Below are 18549 nucleotides of genomic sequence, written 5' to 3'. Positions count from 1 at the left end.
TACATCACATTTACACATTACACAAAAGCAAAGATACAGCTGAGAAGCAGCATCTCTCCAAACCCCCTATTATGGTCCAGATGAAACTGGGACTTTTTAAGTAACATATGAAAACTTTTTTCATTGAACAGGAATTTTTTGTTCCATTTAACCTACCAGTCAAATTCAAGCTTTTTCCAAACTCTTAACCTGATAAGCCTGGCTGAGGTCCTTGTTTGCTAAATAATCCTACATCTGTATTCTTCCTTTGGCCACTGAAGTTGGCAGATTTAAAAATGCTCAGAGGAAAAGCAGATTGTGTGAGCTGTGTGATTTCAGAGGAGGGAAAAGTGACTCACATTTTTTTTCTATTGTACATATAATGATTTAAAAGTGTGTGAAATGTTTTGGTGTATAGATAATCAACAATTGTGTTTATGTTTTCTGATTTCATCAGTATAATACAGTACATGTTTTGACAGAGAGGAATTTTGCTGTAGACATGAGGGTCTACAATTTGGGAAAATTATTCAAACGAGTTTTCTTTATCTTCTTTGGGCAGGTCATACAAAGCATTGTGGATGTAGTTTGTATTCATTTGTTTAGTCTTGTAAACCTGTGTGGCATGTTAAATGCAATTTCAATCATTCATTTATATAATTGCTATGGATGAACATGCCCATCATTTTCAAAAGGTTCAGCTTGTCCAACCTTTTTGTCCAGAAAACATTTGATCTAATTCTCATTTTCTTCCTTTACACCTCACCGTCTCTTCACATTGCATCACTTTAAATGTATTTTTTTAAACTCAAGACACAAAGAAAAAGGTGATAAAATAAACATAATGAACAATTGTGTTGCCGTGGCTTCAATTTGCAAATGAGTGCATACTCCAAAACCAAATAATCAATAGAAAACGTGAAAAAACAAACAAACAGATAATACATAAACAAAGTGGACCCAAATCCAGTCGCATGTGGTGCAGTACATGCTGTCCCTCCACATCAGAAAGCTCCAGTAACATCCTGAACATTCATAACTGTCCAGTCTCCATGCTTGGATGTGGAAATCAGCCTGCAGGCAAATGACTGGATCAGAATCTTTTCAGTTAACAGATGTTGATTATCATGTCCTTGTGCTGACCTCTGTCTACCGTACTAGTATTACCTTAGTTTCAGAAAGATGTCATCCTGTAAAACAACATGCAGCACTATGCTTAAGTCCAAATGCAGAACAGCTGAGAGTCACTGAAGCAAAGTCTTGGGAAAAAAAAGTCTCTTCAGGTTCAGATTCAACTTCACATGAACATGACAACAATAAACACTTAAACACTTAAACTATATGTAAGATCTACTGAAATTAAATGTCTACATTTGTATATGTATATGTATATGTATACATATATATATATATATATATTTAATATATATTATTAAATGTCTACATTTAATTTCTACAGAACTTAAAAAGGCCCTAAAATTTCTTGACAAAATGTTAAGTTCAATTGAAATATGTATTAGAGAGCAGACGAAAAAGTATTGATTAACAGTAGTTCATATATTGTGCTGTATATTAAAGGAAAGAGACAGACAGAATGTGTAAAATAAAAAATGAGTAAAATGTGTAAAATAAATGTAGCTAGTGTAACATATACCTTTAATTTTAATTCCACCTACTGATCTTGTGTCAACATTATCATCACAAGACATGGTAATTCTTACAAGCAAGCACAGAAATTGAGAAAGAAATGTTGGACCCTAAAACCACAACTTGCATTATTCAATGGGACTTGATGGAGACAGAAACCCTCCCACTGTGTGAAGCAGTATATATATATATATATATATATATATATATATATATATATATATATATATATATATATATATATATATATATATATATATATATATATATATATATATATATATATATATATATATATATGTGTGTGTGTGTGTGTGTGTGTGTGTGTGTGTGTGTGTGTGTGTGTGTGTGTGTATGTATATGTATACATATATATATATATATATTTTTAATATATATTATTAATAGTAACAAATGTCCCCCCTTAAATCCCACAGACCTGTAACATGTTGTTTTAATGGCAGTATGTTAAATAAAACAGCAGGTGGCACTGTAGTAAAAAGCCTAATAATTTTCAGTTTCAGTTTCTTCTAAGAGGAAGTAACTTTTCCAAGGCCTTGCAGTAACATAAAAAAGACAGCAGATGGCTCTACAGGCCTCTGCAGCTGCTCCATCCTTTATGAATGAATACTTTATTTCAGTCATACATTATGAGAAACAAAACAACAAATAGTGTGGGTATGCAACTGACAAAAACATAATCATACATGTTTGCACCAATCCATTTCACACAATAAATTCACACAATCAATGACCGAAAAAGGAATATGCTGAAGCCCAAGGCTTATTTTTGTCTACCCTATACGATCCATAAAATAACCCAGAATATCAGCAGTATGACGGAAAGAAAAAACTATTTTTTTACTCTAAATTGTGATCCTAATTGTTTTACATCTTAACCATTTTACCTCGTAATCCTTAATTATTTTACATTTTAAAGTTTTTTTTAAACTCAACAGAGAGTTACACATTTTCAACTCGTTAGTAAGATCATTCCTTCACCTACCAATGTCTCTTATTATGAAATGACTTGGAGGATCCAGGAGAAGGGGAGCAGTGGAGTCACTGCCTCTCCTTCTGAAGGGAGACTAGCCAACTAACGATTATTTTCGTCATTGATTATTGTGACGATTATGTCAATGGGAATTTTAGGCATTTTTCCCTTAAAAAATGATTTAAACTACTATTTGAGTATGGGGGTATGACTTGCTACAAAACAAAACAAAACAAACAAAAAAAATCAAACCAGGGATACTGATGTTAAATAGGTAAGCCACAAAGATTCTACCATGTTTGCTGTTTAAACATTTATGGTGAATAAATTGCTGTGGCCTCCAGTCTTCAAATGGATGGTATAACATTTATATTAACAGTATCATTATAAAATTAGTGCAGCAGCATCTCATTTCTCCCAATTTCTTCACAGTAGTTCTTCTGCCCTGACTGTCACACCCTGCCTGGACTTTGTGTGTTTTTTGGTCTTTTTATGTTCTTGGTCTCCTGGTTTGCAGTTCTGTTTAGTCCTTCTGGTCATATGGGTCTTGTTATATTTGGGTGGTGGGTGTGGACTGCCATTTAGCCTGGTGTGTTGTGTACGTTAGTTTGGGTTCATGATGGTTCTTGGACAAGTTGGTGTGGGTTGCATTTAGAGTATTGTGTTTTCTGGGTTTTGGTTTTGTTAGTGTTTCCCTTGTGTGTTCATGTACTCCTCCTCACCTGCCCTGTATCAGTCTTGTTAGCCCTGCCCTGCTTCTTGTGTTTCCCTCAGCCAATCACTCCCAGCCTGCTCTTGTGTCTCGTCACCTGTTCCCCATTCCCTGAGTAGTTTAGTCTGTATTTAAGGTCTGGTTTTGAGTTGAGTCTTTGTTGGATCATTCGTTTTGTTTCGTCTGCTAGTTCTGTTCAGCTCTGTTTGCCTGTTCTTGACCATCTACGATTAAGGGAGATTTTCATCAAATCTGCATTCTGGCCTCTGCGTTTGGGTCCACTCCTGCTTCCCCACCCTGACACTGACAGGTTAGGTGAGGTACACCTGGCTGCAATGAAGGGACGAGAGGATTAAATGAAGTAGAAACCTTTTTATTGAAACCAAAACTGGAGTTCAGAGGAAGAAATACTTTATTGATCCTTGTGGGTTAACTGATCCCCTGCATTTGACCCATCCTATACACACTAGGAGCAGTGGGCACCACAATGCAGCACCCGGGGACCAACTCCAGTTCTTTTGCACCTGGTGGAAACTCACACACATGGAAAGGACCTTGGATGGAAAGGGTTCAAATTCAAGACCGTCTTGCTGAGGCAACAGCATGAACCACTGAGCCACCATGCAGCCCTCAGGTTGCAACCACTGATGTTGTGTAATGTTCAACTTAATAATGGTTCACTCAAATATAGGAAGTGATATGTTAAGTAACTGTGTTGCATTGCAGTCACTGTATTAATGTCAGAGTGTCTCATGAGTGATTTATTGTCTTTTTGTTCATATAAAAAATGAAACAGGACAACTGGACAGTTTGAGGTTTTTCAAGTTTTATTTCTTTGTCTCATTACTCTTAAGCTGAGTTACAGTAGCTCTGCCTCTCATTTTCCTCCTTCCACTGGTGATTAAGCCTTTAAAACACACCAACATGGAGATGGATACAGTAGTTACCATAGTACTGAGCCATAACGACACATCTAAAGTGGCAGTGAGAGGTGGAGAGGGAGGGGCACACAGACACAAATACTGTCACCGACCGATCGTCTCATTATTAAAGGAAAAAACAGATAAACTGAGAACACTCAAACACACTGCTGCTGCTGCCTACGTATACTGTAGTCGAGCTAAGGACCGTGATGCTATGACTTGGCTATGGATGGGGACTGTGTGTAAAAGAGAAGGGAGGGGGTGAGAGGATGGTTGGGGTGGTCCCTTTCCTGACTTCCGTTCTGGACAGGAAGTGTCTACTCCTTGGTGTGCATGTACATCAGCAGATCAGCGACACGGTGGCTGTAGCCGAACTCGTTATCATACCTGGAGAGAGACGCAGGGAAAAGAAGAAAGAGAGATTTAATGATCAGTTTTGAAAAAGATAAAACTGTGTTTCCTTTTACATGTGGGACAGATCAAACTAACCAGGAAATGAGCTTCACGAAGTTGTCGTTCAGGGAGATGCCAGCACCAGCATCAAAGATGGAGGAGTGGGTGTCACCGATGAAGTCAGAGGACACCACCTGCAAAACACAAAAACAAGTCAGATGTTGTGTAGCCAGGGACAGTTTATGCAATATTACTTACTAATCTCTAAATACACAATCAGTCAGAACTATCATGGAGGACACAGGTTATATTTTTTTTTCACATAAAACACAATTCATTTGAACAAGAATGTTTTCTAAAAATCAATCCTAATCCATGCATCCGAATGAAATTAAAACCCCACCCCCTTCATCCCACTGAGTTATGATTTTAGCTGTGACATTATTACTAGTCATGTATTTGCATTACCTGGTCCTCGGTGTAACCCAGCACTCCCTTCATGGGCCCATGTGAGGCCTTCTTGACGGCTTCCTTAATCTCAGCGTAAGATGCAGGCTTGGACAGACGGCATGTCAGGTCCACCACTGACACATCAGCCACTGGCACCCTGAAGGCCATGCCTGTCAGCTTACTAGAGACAAAGACAGGACAAAAGATAGATATTAGACTTGTGTCACCACCTATTTTTTTCTTTCACAACATCTGTTAACCACCTTGATACAATTAAAGGTTCATCCAGTGATTAAGCTGATGATAAATAAGGTTGTGTGTATGTATTTACCCGTTGAGTTCGGGGATGACTTTGCCCACTGCCTTGGCAGCACCAGTGGAGGCTGGAATGATGTTCTGGTGGGCACCGCGGCCATCACGCCAGGCCTTGGCGCTGGGACCATCCACTGTCTTCTGGGTGGCTGTGTATGCATGGACTGTAGTCTGCAGAGGAGAGTGTAATATTACATACATGACACATATATTTCCTTAGTGTCTTAATTTGAACCTTCAACCCTGACATATATATTATATATATTACAGAACAATCTATGAAAAAGTCTTAAACTATTAAAACTCATTTGGACACAGATACATGTAAATTGAAATCATGCATGTTTTCAGAGCAGTAACAGATTTACTGTAACTTACCATGAGAGCCTCCTCGATTCCAAAGTTATCATGGATGACTTTGGCCAGGGGGGCCAGGCAGTTGGTGGTGCAGGAGGCATTACTGTCAACAGAAAGATAGACATGGTCACTAACTAGCAGACTCAAGAATCACTTGAAATACAGAAATCTTTTCATTTTAAAAAAATGATTTTACTAAAAGAGTACTAGAGAGGCTGCAGTAATTAATTAAAAATGTACAGTACGCAAAGTGTGCAAAACCAAAAGCAAGTTACCTGACGATGGTCATGGAGGAGGGGTCATACTTGTCCTCGTTGACTCCCATGACAAACATTGGAGCATCAGGTGAGGGGGCGGACACAACCACACGCTGAGCTCCACCCTGGAGGTGAGACTGTGATTGACCAGCAGAGAGAAAGAGAGCACAAGTTAGAAACTGGACAATCTGTGTACAGTATTTGCTTCTATGTTCATGTGTGTATGTGTTTGTGTGTACGTACGGAGGCCTTCTCCACACTGAGGAAGACTCCAGTGGACTCAACAACGTACTTGGCTCCAGCATTGCCCCAAGGGATCTCTGCTGGCTTCATACTAGAGTCAGAAAGGAAACAGAGTCAGTGTAAGGTTAAGTGAGTATCACTGCTGTCTAGGACTTTCACGAAAGTAGAAACGGAGATACTTATGTTTAGCAAAAGAAGTGAAAGATGGTCGTAGGAGGGTAATCTTGTTAGAACGGTACATCCAGTGCTGTCTCACTAACTGTGAATATCCTCTTTGGATAATTTCATGCCAGTAGTGTCATACTTAGTGCTCATACTGGAGGTAGTGTAAAACAGGAATGTCTCTTCCATATCCCTCCACTTTGTTGGTATTGGCTTTTGCAAAGTGGAGGCCCCACCGCTCAATGGACTAAAAAAACAGTGGGTACAATGGGTAGAGAGGCAGCTATGACAAGGCCTGAGGCAGCAGACAGCCTCATTCCGAGTGACAGGAATTCACCCAGGACATTAAAGACCAGCAGGACAAACTGGCATGAAATACCTCACCTTAAAATGAAAAATAGATTATGTAACCATTCCAACTGAACTATTAGATGGCTGCTTCTATACAGTTATACTCATGTTGGACCCATAATTCCTTCATATAAATCAGTAGACCTGTTCTTGGCTGCCACCAGTTAGCAACATTACTGATATCTGTGCAGAAACAGCCACTAGCCACCAAACGTCACCATCACTCACCACTGGAAGACAGAGATAGTGTTGCCATCGACGATGAGCTTGCCATCCTCCTGGGAGACCTCTCCATGGTAACGGCCGTGGGTGGAGTCATACTTAAACATGTAGACCTAGGAGAAGATTCAGATTAGTTGTTAGTAAAATTTCTGTGCTCGTCTGTTATTTTCTTCAACAGCCTCTTTCAATAATAGACACTGCAAACTTTTAAATTGAGGAATAATGAGGATCTACATGGATTTAAACATATTGTTGAGGATAATTTACGTATTTGTAAGTTTGCTCACCATGTACTGCAAGTCAATGAAGGGGTCGTTGATGGCCACAACCTTGATGCCTTTCTGAAGGCAAGCCCTCAACACGAGGCGGCCAATACGACCGAAGCTGCAGAAAGAGATAAAGAGGGGTTAATAATAGTTGCTTTGGGAAAATGGTGGGAAACTTCCTCAGGATGTCAAATCACTCGTGGGACCTCACATGAACCCCATCAGCAGGAAAGTCATGCCCTTCTTTCACCTCTATATTCTTGCTGCTCCACTACTGTTAAGCTCATTATTAATGCAAGCCAAACACGTTTGGTTGCTGGTTCACATTAAAATCTTGATGATCAAGGACAACTAAAGCAGCTACATGAAGTGCAGCATTAGTCATAGAGAACGTTTTTTTCAGATCAGTTTCATATTTTGGAAAGAAGGAATGGTAGAAGAACATACAGTCATAGTTAACTGGTTAACTGAAGAGCTTCAGGCGACCTCCAACATGTAATCAAAGTAAACTACAGATTTTACTGTGCCATTACTGTTTAAAAGGAAATCCATTCGCACTGTTCTGTACCACAAGCTCTAATTACAGTTCCACAGGATCAATGTGGGCAAACAAATGCATTCGCAGCACCCTCAATAACCCTCTACTAATACCAGAAATTACTGGGTGCACAGTGAATGTTCATCCCCAAAATATGCTGCACTGACATCCTGTCCTTATCAAACTATAATCATTCTGAACTATCCTGTTTCTGAAATTAAGTGTGTTTCAAACTCACCCATTGATTCCAACACAGAGATCTGACATGGCTGCTGCTGCTTTGGGGGGATTGAGTTACCTGGAGAAAAAAGAAAAAAAGAGAGAAACCAATGACATTAGAGAGATAACTACAGCTACTGAATGACGAAAATAACAATTCAATCTCATGTAGCAATGTCCTCTGACTGGCAAACAGACAAAATAACCATGTGCTCTTAACAATGCCAGAAATTAGTACAACATAACAATGTAATACACTCTCTTCTTTGTCGCTGAGATTAAACATCAGTTGGTAGGCTTGACAACAAAAACACAAATATGCAAATGCTTAGACAGATGTAAACGGTCGCCTTGGCAGCAAGAAGTGGCTTTAATCAGGTTAGTTAATTTGTTAGCAACATACAGAGACTGCGTGTGTGTTGCACTGCTGTAATGTGGCCATGTCTGATAACTCTGGTCCTTCTATTCTTTGGACTCTACAAATCAAAAAACAGGAGACTCTTTTTATGCCTTTATGAAGCTTTTCAATAATAACTATGCATTTGAAAATGTTCTGTTGAGGAAATCTAAACATCTACTTTGTATGATGTTAATTAATTTGCCTTTGTCAGCTGACAAATCTGTACAATGCTGAAAGAAACAGACTAGAAACAATGTTAGCAGCAGTAACCTAACATCACATCGACAGGCAGTGTGACGCATTAGCACATACAGGTTAAAAAAACACCAAGGTGGTACATTGGTGCCCACAGATCAAATGAAGCTGGTATAACAGTATGAGCTGTGAACTTTGGTTGAAGGTGCAATAGTGGACTGAAAGTGTGCAATGGGTTTGATTCTGTTTGTTGTTTTTCTGACTGAAAAATACAGGCTGTCAAATAACATGTTTTACATGTATCTGCTGCAGGAGGAGGGAGGTGTTACATCATGCATGGACATGTTTAGAAAACAATGGAGAGAGATAAGGGGGCAGGGAGGAACGCAGAGTAAGCAGTAGGTATGTAACGCAACAAACAGAGACTTGTCTGCTGACTGAACAGAGAGGAAGCCTGGCCTTGACTCAACTATGTGACTTCTTTTCCCCTCTGCTTTCCTCTCCTTTTCATACACTTATCTCTCCACACCTCCTCTCTCTTCTCCTCCCACTGTTCCTCCCCCTGTATTTTCTACCAATTGCTTCGCCTCTCTCTTCCTGCCCCCTCCTCCACCATCTTATCCCTCCTCTTCCTCTTCTCTGTTGTCTTTGGTATGTCTATAATAGAAGAGAAAAGCACTCTTTGATATCATATTTAGCTTCTTCTTTTATATCATGTGATTTGCCTTTTGGCAGAGAAAAATTATATCAAAGCACCTGAAACTGCGTCAAAGATTTTGTGTGTAAATTAGGTCAATACTAGGTTCATTACCAGCTGGTTTAAGAGATGTTTATCTGAAAGCCTGAGTTAATTTAGGGACTCATTTAGGGTTCATTAAATCAGGGTGTACGAGTCAAATATAAACCCAACACATGAACTCCTGTGGTTCAAGAGAAGTTGTGGTGAACTATTTTTTACCAACAGCTGCAGGCCTGTTAAATGTGATGTTTCACTGAGGTATCGTCTCTTGAAAGATTTCTGTCTGTAACATGTATCCAAACACTTAGCTCAGACTGCCGAGCAGATATGTTAAGTCAGGAACATTAACCAGGTACTAACCTTGTCAGCAGCTAATGTGTGTGTGTGTGTGTGTGTGTGTGACCGTCCCAGGTAGACTAAGGGCGCCACGGATTGTCCTTGAAACTGGTTGGTTGCCATTTTAGACCACTGTAATCTCCTAATCTGTTGTATATGTGCTTCTGTCTCTGAGTGAGTGTCTCTGTGGGGAACATGTAGGACAGGCTGTCGATCTGGTGAAATGCATTGTGGGAGCACTTTAATAGACTGAAGGGGCAACCAGATTAGAGTAAATCATCTCTCTCTCATTCTCCCACACCGTCTCAAATGTATTTGAACCTGAGATTTATTCACTGTTGTTATTAAGTACAATAAGCTGATGCTCTGTCTCGCTTTGTAACAATTTGATACCAGTCAAAATTAATTTATAGAGCTATTATGGTCTTCAACTGTCAGATTTCAAACAGTTATTTTTAGCGTATATTTGTTTCTAGTATTTTTCTTGTCTGCCTGTCTGTAGCACCTTTATTTCAGGACAGAGCAGCCATTTTGTGTTCTGCTGTTAGCATCCATAATACAAGGTCGCCAAAGGAGAGTCAGAGAGAGAGGGAGAGAGAGAGCACACAGTATCATCGTGCTGTTCTCACATTTCTGTCTTTCCTCCCCTTTATACTTGGTTCCCACCATCACCTATTGTGCATTCACAAAGCCCTCTCTTTCCCCTCTTTTGAAGTTTCCTTCCCTGTCGCCAGTGCACTTTTTCACAGTAGAGCGTCCCAGTCCTTGGCTTTCTCTTTCTCCATACTAACTTCTCCATTTTCTCTAAACAGAGCAGTTGCCCTGGGTTTTCCAACACAAAATGGCTGCTCTATTGATGAATGATACTACTTTTTAAAGCAGAGTGGACTATTCTTACTGACTCAAGTAGATGGAAAATGGGACTGGACAAAGTTTGACAGAGCCAAATAACAGAGAGATCTGTTGGGATCTGGCTCCAGATGTGGAGAACTTGACAACTTGACAAGCTGATCTCATGGAAAATAAAGTTTTTAATTAGTTGCTGAAGTTTAAACTATGAAAATGAGAGTATGTTTGAATGAACTGATGTAGGAGAGTACTGGAGACTTTTTACTATGTGCGCACAAGCCTGCCTGTATGAGCTTGATGACACGCCCCCTTCATATCCGTTACTGTTGCCTAGCTACAGTGTGGGGGTTGGCCAGTCAACGGGAGAAGAGGGAGGGTTAAGGCACTTCTCTAAAAGAAAAGGCCATGTCTAACATTTGGAGAGATAGGAGCCGTCATGACTGCATTACAAATAACGAGCACTTCTGTTAACAAAAAACTGGTTATAGGTAAAGGCACAATGCACAAATTAGTTTGGTTAAAGTTGGTTAAATAGCGAGCAAAATTCATGCCCAGGAATTCGAACCCCGCAGTTAAATTATCCAACATTTCTACTGGCATTTCATAATAGGACAAAAATCCTCCAAAGCAGCCAGCAACTCTTTCCACTTCTCCACCACACAGTCCTGCCTCTTTTGACTGCAGACCAATCAGCCCAGATCTAGTATTCAGCTCACACTTTTCTAACAGGCCGACACATACTCACATAGACACGTCCCAGCTCACAGAGGCAGTATTGTGCAAAGAAGACCACAGAAGTTAGACGTTGTTAACTGCAGCTTACAATCTGCTGACACTCACTCAAATGCAGGAAGAGGAGGCAGACAGACGGCCAGATAAATGAAGTGCAGCAAGGTTTCTTCAACATTTTTCTGGCCATTTACTACCTACTACAGATGTATTACCCTGCTCACTTTTGTTCACGATCAAGTTGAAGACAACAGGGACTGAAAAGATTAAAGTGAGTATTATTATGAGTTCACTTCAGTGGCAGCGTCCATTCTAAATGGATTAATCTGTCATATCAATGCTGGCATGAACAAAATACACGATTTAGATTCCTGAAGTGCAGCCAGCACTTCTTCTGATTGGCTGGCCAAGGACCAATCAGAGAGACACTTAACCACGCCTCTAAAGAGTAGGAAGGGAAATGCATCCATCTAGTCTCTCCATCTCTCCATCTAACCTTCATCTCTCATCCGCACTTCTGTGTCACCTCAGTTTTGCTCAATAAATCTCCCCTTTCACCAGTCAGATATTAAACCACACCAGTAAGTCAAACACTTGACAAGGGTGGTACGACCATACCTTCTTCTGATTGGTTAGAGAAAGAGAAGAACCAGCCAGTCAGACATGCTTTAGTGTTCAATCCCACTTTTTACCCACCAGTCCATACGATCAAATACCTGTTGTCTTTATTCAGTGTGTGGGTCAGTCCCTCCTCTCTTCCTCCACCTGCTGTCTCTCTCTCATTGCCCCTTTTAATCCCATTTCTGTTGTATTATTCTCATCCGTCCCTCGCTTGCTTTTTTTTTTTGATATCACACTTCCCCTCCCCTTTTCCAATGCACCCAAACTAATCGTTCAAATTCGGCACCCTCCCTCCATCTGCCTATTTGTCTGTCCTCGCCACTCTTTGTCTGTCTGGTCCACCTCATTTAGCACACTCTACCCTCCCTCTGAGCTGCGACCCATTTTCCTCACACAAACACAGAGTTTCACCGGTGGGGGTATAGGGACAAGGGCACCGTGTCTGTGTGTAGTGCATCTACACCGGAGGGACCGTTGGGGGGAAAGATGACTCATACCCAGCCGACCAGAAAAGGACAAAAACAACAGGCTGCATCATAGTGGCAAAATCTCAAAATTTAGGCAAAAAAAATGTCTGATGCTGAGAGGAAAAAGGGAGAGGAGAGGAGGGAGTGTGAAACAGCATTTGCCTTCTGCCAGCACCTCCTCTGGTGTCAAGCACCAACACTTTGCCAAACAAACACTGACTCTTCTTTTCTCTGTAATATGTCAACAGTCTCAGAGGAGTGTTTGGACTGTGTGTGTAGTTCAGTCACTTGCTCCTATCCCTTATATGGACTTGAGTTTTATGCAGCACAGATGAGCTACTGTTCATCTTTCCAACAGTATTGGAAAACTCTTCACAAATAATGACTGGCCTATTTCAGCTTGTGTATCTACTGCAAATTTGTTTTTGAGTGAATGAACCGACTGACTCTTCCTGCCCACTATGCCACTCCCCCCAGCCTTCCTCCTTCGTCTGCCCTTCTTTCAGCGTCTCCTGCCTATTCAAACCTCCCTCTAGCTCTCTCTCCGTCTGTCACACCCTCTTTCTACACAGTATTTTTCCACTGCAGTGGGTTGATTGGCTATAGGCCAGACAGACTATCCAATTAGGTAATGTTTTCTCGTCTTGCCTGCCTCTCAGTAAATTTAAATAAATCAAATAGCTTTGAAACAGTTATACACTCTTACATGTACAACACTAGTAAGGTCAAACTTTCTGTGGTCAAACTCTTTATTTGTCTTTCTGCTCATCTTTTTGTTCCTCCCTTCCTCTGCAGTGTACCTCCTTCCTCTCTTTTTATAGTTTCATCATAGAAGCAATGTCACTTTGCTGCTATGAACTAGTCAGTTAAATGTCCAACGCCATCACATCAATGGTCAGACACATGCAGGCGCCCACCACAGGCTGCATGTCCTACTCAGCAGGTAGGGCCTCCTGCTGACAGCAACAGACAGACAACAAGTCTGCTGTTTCATCAGTGGCATAAGCAGCCAGAATTTATAAAGAATTGATAGATTTAAGTATTTCTATTACCAAATATACATACAGAGATCTGGGTTAATGAAATTAATAAAATAAAGCTGGTGGATTTAGTAACTTACTGCAAAGACTTGTTCAAGCACACATTCATGCATGCACACACACATACACAGGTAGACATCAACCATCATGAATTATTAAAAGGTGTGCTGTATCAAACTGCAGAGGATTCAATAGGAGAGACATGTGACTACTCTGCAGACACACACAGACTGCTCATGCCCTTCTGAGACTGTCACCAGGCAGATGACAGATATCCTTCCTAAAGCCCTGGTCCTTTTCATCCCCTCCTCTCAAGCTCTCAAGCTATCAAGCTACAGTACACCTGTATGCTGTGTGCACTGCTTTTCACTCATCATGGTAACACATGTACTAACTATAAATTATAACTGTATTAATAACTGTAAATTATTTTTAAAACAAGGGTAACTGCTTTGTTACACATGTGTGGGCTTATATTTGTCAGTTGGACTTCCTTCCTCAGTATAAGGGTTATTTCCTTAAATTTACAACAGCTCAAAGTGCTGAGTCACTCTAGAGTTACTTCTCTCTCAACCACATCCTGGACAAGATGGCTGGTCGATTAGTCAGCTGCAGAGTGTAATAGAAAGAGACTCATACTAACCTCAGCCTAGAAACAACCATGCTACCTCTAGGTGGAAAACTTGAGTTGATCTAGAAAAAATGAGTCATAACCTCTTCAAGAAGGAGAAATGATTTGAATCTGTGCAGATCTTGAACCTGATTTGATAGAAGAAAAAATAGTCTATGTACTTCTCACAGCAAGTACCTGAGAATCCAATCCCCATCTATGAATAATGTCATAGAAACCTACAGTATGGCCTCACTTACATCACGAGTAGCTCATGTGTTGTCAGTATGTTCTTAATAACATGGCTGTGGTGTATGTTAGGCTGGAAGAACATGTCCTGTGTGTTCCTGGTAGTGCTCTAGCTAATTTCATTGGCTACTGATATACTCCTTGCTCAGCAAAGCAGCCAACATGTCGGTCACACAGCCGCTGACATTTACATGTCAGACATTTATCTGACACCCTGACCTGCAGCACTTTAGAGTAAGCACAAGAGCAAAGTGAATGTCACAGTAATTATGTGTGACATGACAAGCAACAACTGGGCCTTATATGTGTCCATAATAATATGATTATAATAATACACCTCAGAACAGGTTTATGGTTTGGTTAATATTATTGGCATGGCACTAGTTTGTCATGATGTATAGCATTTAACCACCTCAAATGCATTGATAAGACTAGTAGACTAATTTTAATTTTAAAATTATATTGTAATCACTGTCATTTTTAATATATTAAACTGTATATTAAACAGTAATTAAACTGGATAAATTTGTGCTTTAATGTTAGGACCAATTAAAGACATTGGTCCAGAGGGAAGTAACAATCAGTCATAAATCATGTTAATTAGAAATATTGCAAAATCATTATCTGCTGATGCATAGCACATGGCTGCTAATGTTCTCCCAAAATGATCAACACAAAGCCTGAAAAGCCTGGTAACATATATATAGCTTTGATGATATAATACTATAATACTTAGCAGCCCCATGGCAGCTCTGGGCTTGTTATTAATTACCTTAAATCATTCACAACCTAAACTATGGGTCCAGTGTGGATAGCCCATTTCAAGCTGATGAAGGAGTTTGAGAATAAAGATTAGCAGCCGGTCAGCATCACTGCTGCAGCTCAAGGCCTGCTGTGACCTTCCTCAGCTGGAGTGATGACCTTCAACAGTGAGGCAAGGCCAGACATGTCTGCATCTGCATGTACCACACCTACCTGAACTGAATGAAAGTAACTGTGAGCTAACAGTGATAACCACGTGTAGTTACAGTCTTATTCACTGAATTAAAACCAGTATTACTATCAATAATACTGCTCTTAGAAACAGGATGAGATTGATTAGCATTCCCAATTTTTGTAATAGCATTGAGTGGCTTTTAGGCTTTGATATATATTGATTTTGCCATTTTTAAAACATCAATTCTCCTGTTACTGTAGCTTCCTCTTATTAATTTTCCACACAACACACGGCTCACTAGTTCCGCTCTTCAGGCGCCTAGTTAAAAGCTTCATAATAAACTGAGATGAACTTTAGCTGTGTGGTATGGTTGCTTTTAAAAACGCAGGCCTCTTTGAAAACCGCATCAACAGGTCTGTCGAGTCAAATTGCGGCAGAATCATGCGACATGTACTCTTCCCTCTCTGCCCTTCAAAAAAGCATCACAGGAGCACTTTCAGCTCTCCCTTGTTCATCTTTCGAGACTCAAGGTTATTCATTTATCTCGTTTCGGTTTTTTCGGTTCTTACATCACAGTAACCTCACAGTAACCGTCATTGCGAGAGTACATTCATCTCTGAAGTCTAATGGCGCAACGACGGCAGACTTCATCATGAGGAGCCAGGGAGGCACGTAGCTTCACCTCCGGCTCACGCACACCCATTCAGCCCAATACACTACTGTAAACAGCAGTAAACTACAGATTTCACTATTAACTCGTTTTCATTCCAGCTTCTACCTGGATAGATTATTGCTAAGTATTCTGTTGTGATAAACGCATATTCTTGTATTTGGTTACGTAACATGGAGACTAATCCACTTCCGCAAAGATGCAGCATTGGGAACTGCCAATGTCACGTTACCCGCTTAGTATGACAATTTAGCTTCGGGCGAAAAACATATACATTATGAATGAACCGCATTACATGATTGCATTGCAAAAAGGGCATAATTTTATAGCTTTTGGTTTAAGGTAAATGAACTACGCATGCAGGGAGCATTATACAACCAGCAGCCTCTCTCTCCAGACTCCATGGTCATGGCCGCATCCCCTCCCATCCTCTCTTCTCTCTTCATTTCCCGCATCATTAAGGCATGCATCCAGCGAAAGAGGATGTCTTAATTATGCCCAATGGACATTACTTTACCCTTTCATCCTCTTATCAGTCTCCAGTGTTCCTGCGCCACTTTAACTTTTACTTTTGGCCGATTAAAATTAAGCTAGATGTACAAAACGTGCACAGGCTTCAGTTACAGCCTTTGTTAATATCAGTCTAAATTAAAAAGAAATGCGTGGGATTTAACGTCAAAGCTGAAGATGTGTAATTTAAAGAAGTTAACGTATGATAGGCCAACATTGAAGCGCCGACAGATAAGCTAACATTTAAAACCGTAGTGTAGACTCTTTACAACGCTGAACCGTTTGTATACGTTAATTGTGCCGAATTTCGATCATTTTCGGCAAATATGTGTGCCACGGCCGTTATAAAGGCCGATACACACTGAAGGCTAAATCGGGTTTACAGCTTACCTCTCGGCTGATGCTTCTTCTGTCTGTGTGCGCAATCCTCAGTACCGCCTGCCGCTTTTATACAAGACACGTGCCTCGGGGAGCCTGGTCGCCCTGGTGATGTGACGTCATGTCATCCTTTACTGCTGAAGAGTCCATTCGGAACGAGGGACTGGTCACGGGCTCACAGCGGCTGCCATAGTAACCAGAGAGATGGCACACTGGACTAGTTAACACGTTAGAACAAATCTTAACTCAGATAATAGACTTAATAGGGTTGCGTTGATGCTAAAAACATAATACTAACAAGACAGACAGACGGGGGGCAGATGAGAGACATAAAGACACAAACACAGAGTATGGCAGGGCACCAAAGTGAAAGAAGAAGAAGTGGTGGTGGTGGGGAATGATGAAGCATTTTGTCCCATTCCCACATGTAGACAGCTAGACACTCACGTGTCTGCATGAGATATATAGGCAGAGACATAAAACTGCAGTAGCAGCTTTCATAATCAAAATGACACTGTGTTGATGTAATTAGTAAGCTGGTCACTCTCTGCATGTGGCAGGCTAATAAAGGACTGCATGGCCTTTATAAGGCAAATGTTTTATAACCAGGCCTCCACTGTGCATTGATCTGTAAAGGACTGCAGATTGGATCGCCTATGGATGCAGTACGTATGTGTATGTGTGTTTGTGTGTGTTTCTATATGGATGGATGCAGCACTCTTATGTAAGATGCCATGAAACTAACATGTCACGTTCCCATGGAGACAGGCTGTCCTTGCTTAATGGGCCTGATGATGCCTGGATGCTTGAATACATCATATTTCTTTTCCTTTTCCTATTCTATTCTATTCTATTCTATTCTATTCTATTCTATCCTATTCTATAATTTTATATTCTATCACACTCTATCATATTCTATTATATTCTATTATATTCTATTATTTACTATTCTATTCTATTCTATTCTATTCTATTCTATTCTATTCTATTCTATTCTATTCTTTTATACTCTATTCTATTCTATTCTTTTATACTCTATTCTATTCTATTCTATTCTATTCTATTCTATTCTATTCTATTCATCATTTATATTTTATGTACATCTTCTCCTCCTCTGTTTTTTCATTTTTTTTTGCTCTCCTCTCCTCATGTCACAGCACGTGTTGGAGACAGAACAAGGCTACGTGAGGCAGGATGCGTACTGTAGTGTAACATGGGAAATCCCTGCAGTGCAGTGCAGCGCAAGTAGGGAGGGGACGCTCGTTGGCCAACATGGCATTTCGTCATCATGGTTTGATTTCCGTATTTTAAGTAAGGATGGATTATTGCGATTATTGAATAAAGTCCTTCTTTTTGAAGCAGTTGTCTGTAATGCCTTCATCTCACTGACGATATGATGCATTTATCTTTTACCCCACATAGGAAATGTGTGTAGGTTATATGTAAAGCACGGTAAAGCATCTTGTACGAGGGTAATAGCGCCCTGTTGCGTCGAACTGTGGGGACATCTATCTATCTATCTATCTATCTATCTATCTATCTATCTATCTATCTATCTATCTATCTATCTATCTATCTATCTATCTACACTAGGCCATCTGTCTGTCTGCATGCGCTGTGCTGTTCCAACAAATGTTTCTGATGTTTACTAATGCATCAAAGCTACCTTGGGACATTCATGCACCTAAAATGTAAGAAAACGTCCTGAACTCAGAAGTTAAACTATATCGCCATCTCCTGGACAATTTCTCATCCTGCACAGATTGCTGTAAAATTGGTGTATAATCTCCTATT

At 40.3% G+C, this 18549-nt stretch overlaps 1 protein-coding gene and 1 long non-coding RNA gene across 2 annotated transcripts; one reads left to right on the top strand and one right to left on the bottom strand.

The window, feature by feature from the left end:
• The first annotated feature begins 3555 nt into the window (after nucleotides 1-3555).
• On the top strand, nucleotides 3556-4384 carry LOC122987323. Its single transcript, XR_006404480.1, has 2 exons — nucleotides 3556-3647; nucleotides 3803-4384. It is a non-coding gene; the product is annotated as an uncharacterized LOC122987323 (long non-coding RNA).
• Nucleotides 4142-16843, bottom strand: gapdhs (glyceraldehyde-3-phosphate dehydrogenase, spermatogenic). The gene is made up of 11 exons (XM_044359143.1): nucleotides 16768-16843; nucleotides 8045-8104; nucleotides 7290-7386; nucleotides 7009-7115; nucleotides 6268-6358; nucleotides 6043-6161; nucleotides 5789-5870; nucleotides 5430-5581; nucleotides 5117-5279; nucleotides 4745-4842; nucleotides 4142-4642 (listed from the first exon to the last, which is right to left on the bottom strand). Exons 2-11 carry the CDS (start codon nucleotides 8071-8073, stop codon nucleotides 4573-4575), a joined length of 1008 nt encoding a protein of 335 aa, XP_044215078.1. The 5' UTR covers nucleotides 8074-8104; nucleotides 16768-16843; the 3' UTR covers nucleotides 4142-4572.
• Between the last annotated feature and the right edge of the window lie 1706 nt (nucleotides 16844-18549).

This window comes from Thunnus albacares, chromosome 8, assembly GCF_914725855.1.
Source record: "Thunnus albacares chromosome 8, fThuAlb1.1, whole genome shotgun sequence".
Lineage (NCBI taxonomy): Eukaryota > Metazoa > Chordata > Actinopteri > Scombriformes > Scombridae > Thunnus > Thunnus albacares.
The sequence above is the reverse complement of the archived record's forward strand: the minus strand, read 5'-3'. Positions and strand labels throughout refer to the sequence as shown.

Bases quoted from the DNA above. Each gene is read 5' to 3' on its own strand.
- gapdhs (XM_044359143.1), bottom strand. From the start codon at position 8,073: ATGTCAGATCTCTGTGTTGGAATCAATGG. The intron at 6,359-7,008 runs GTGAGTGATGGT...TTCTGACTCTAG, and splicing joins ACTATCTCTGTCTTCCAGTG to TATGAAGCCAGCAGAGATCC. The intron at 5,582-5,788 runs GTAAGTTACAGT...TCTCCTCTGCAG, and splicing joins GAATCGAGGAGGCTCTCATG to ACTACAGTCCATGCATACAC.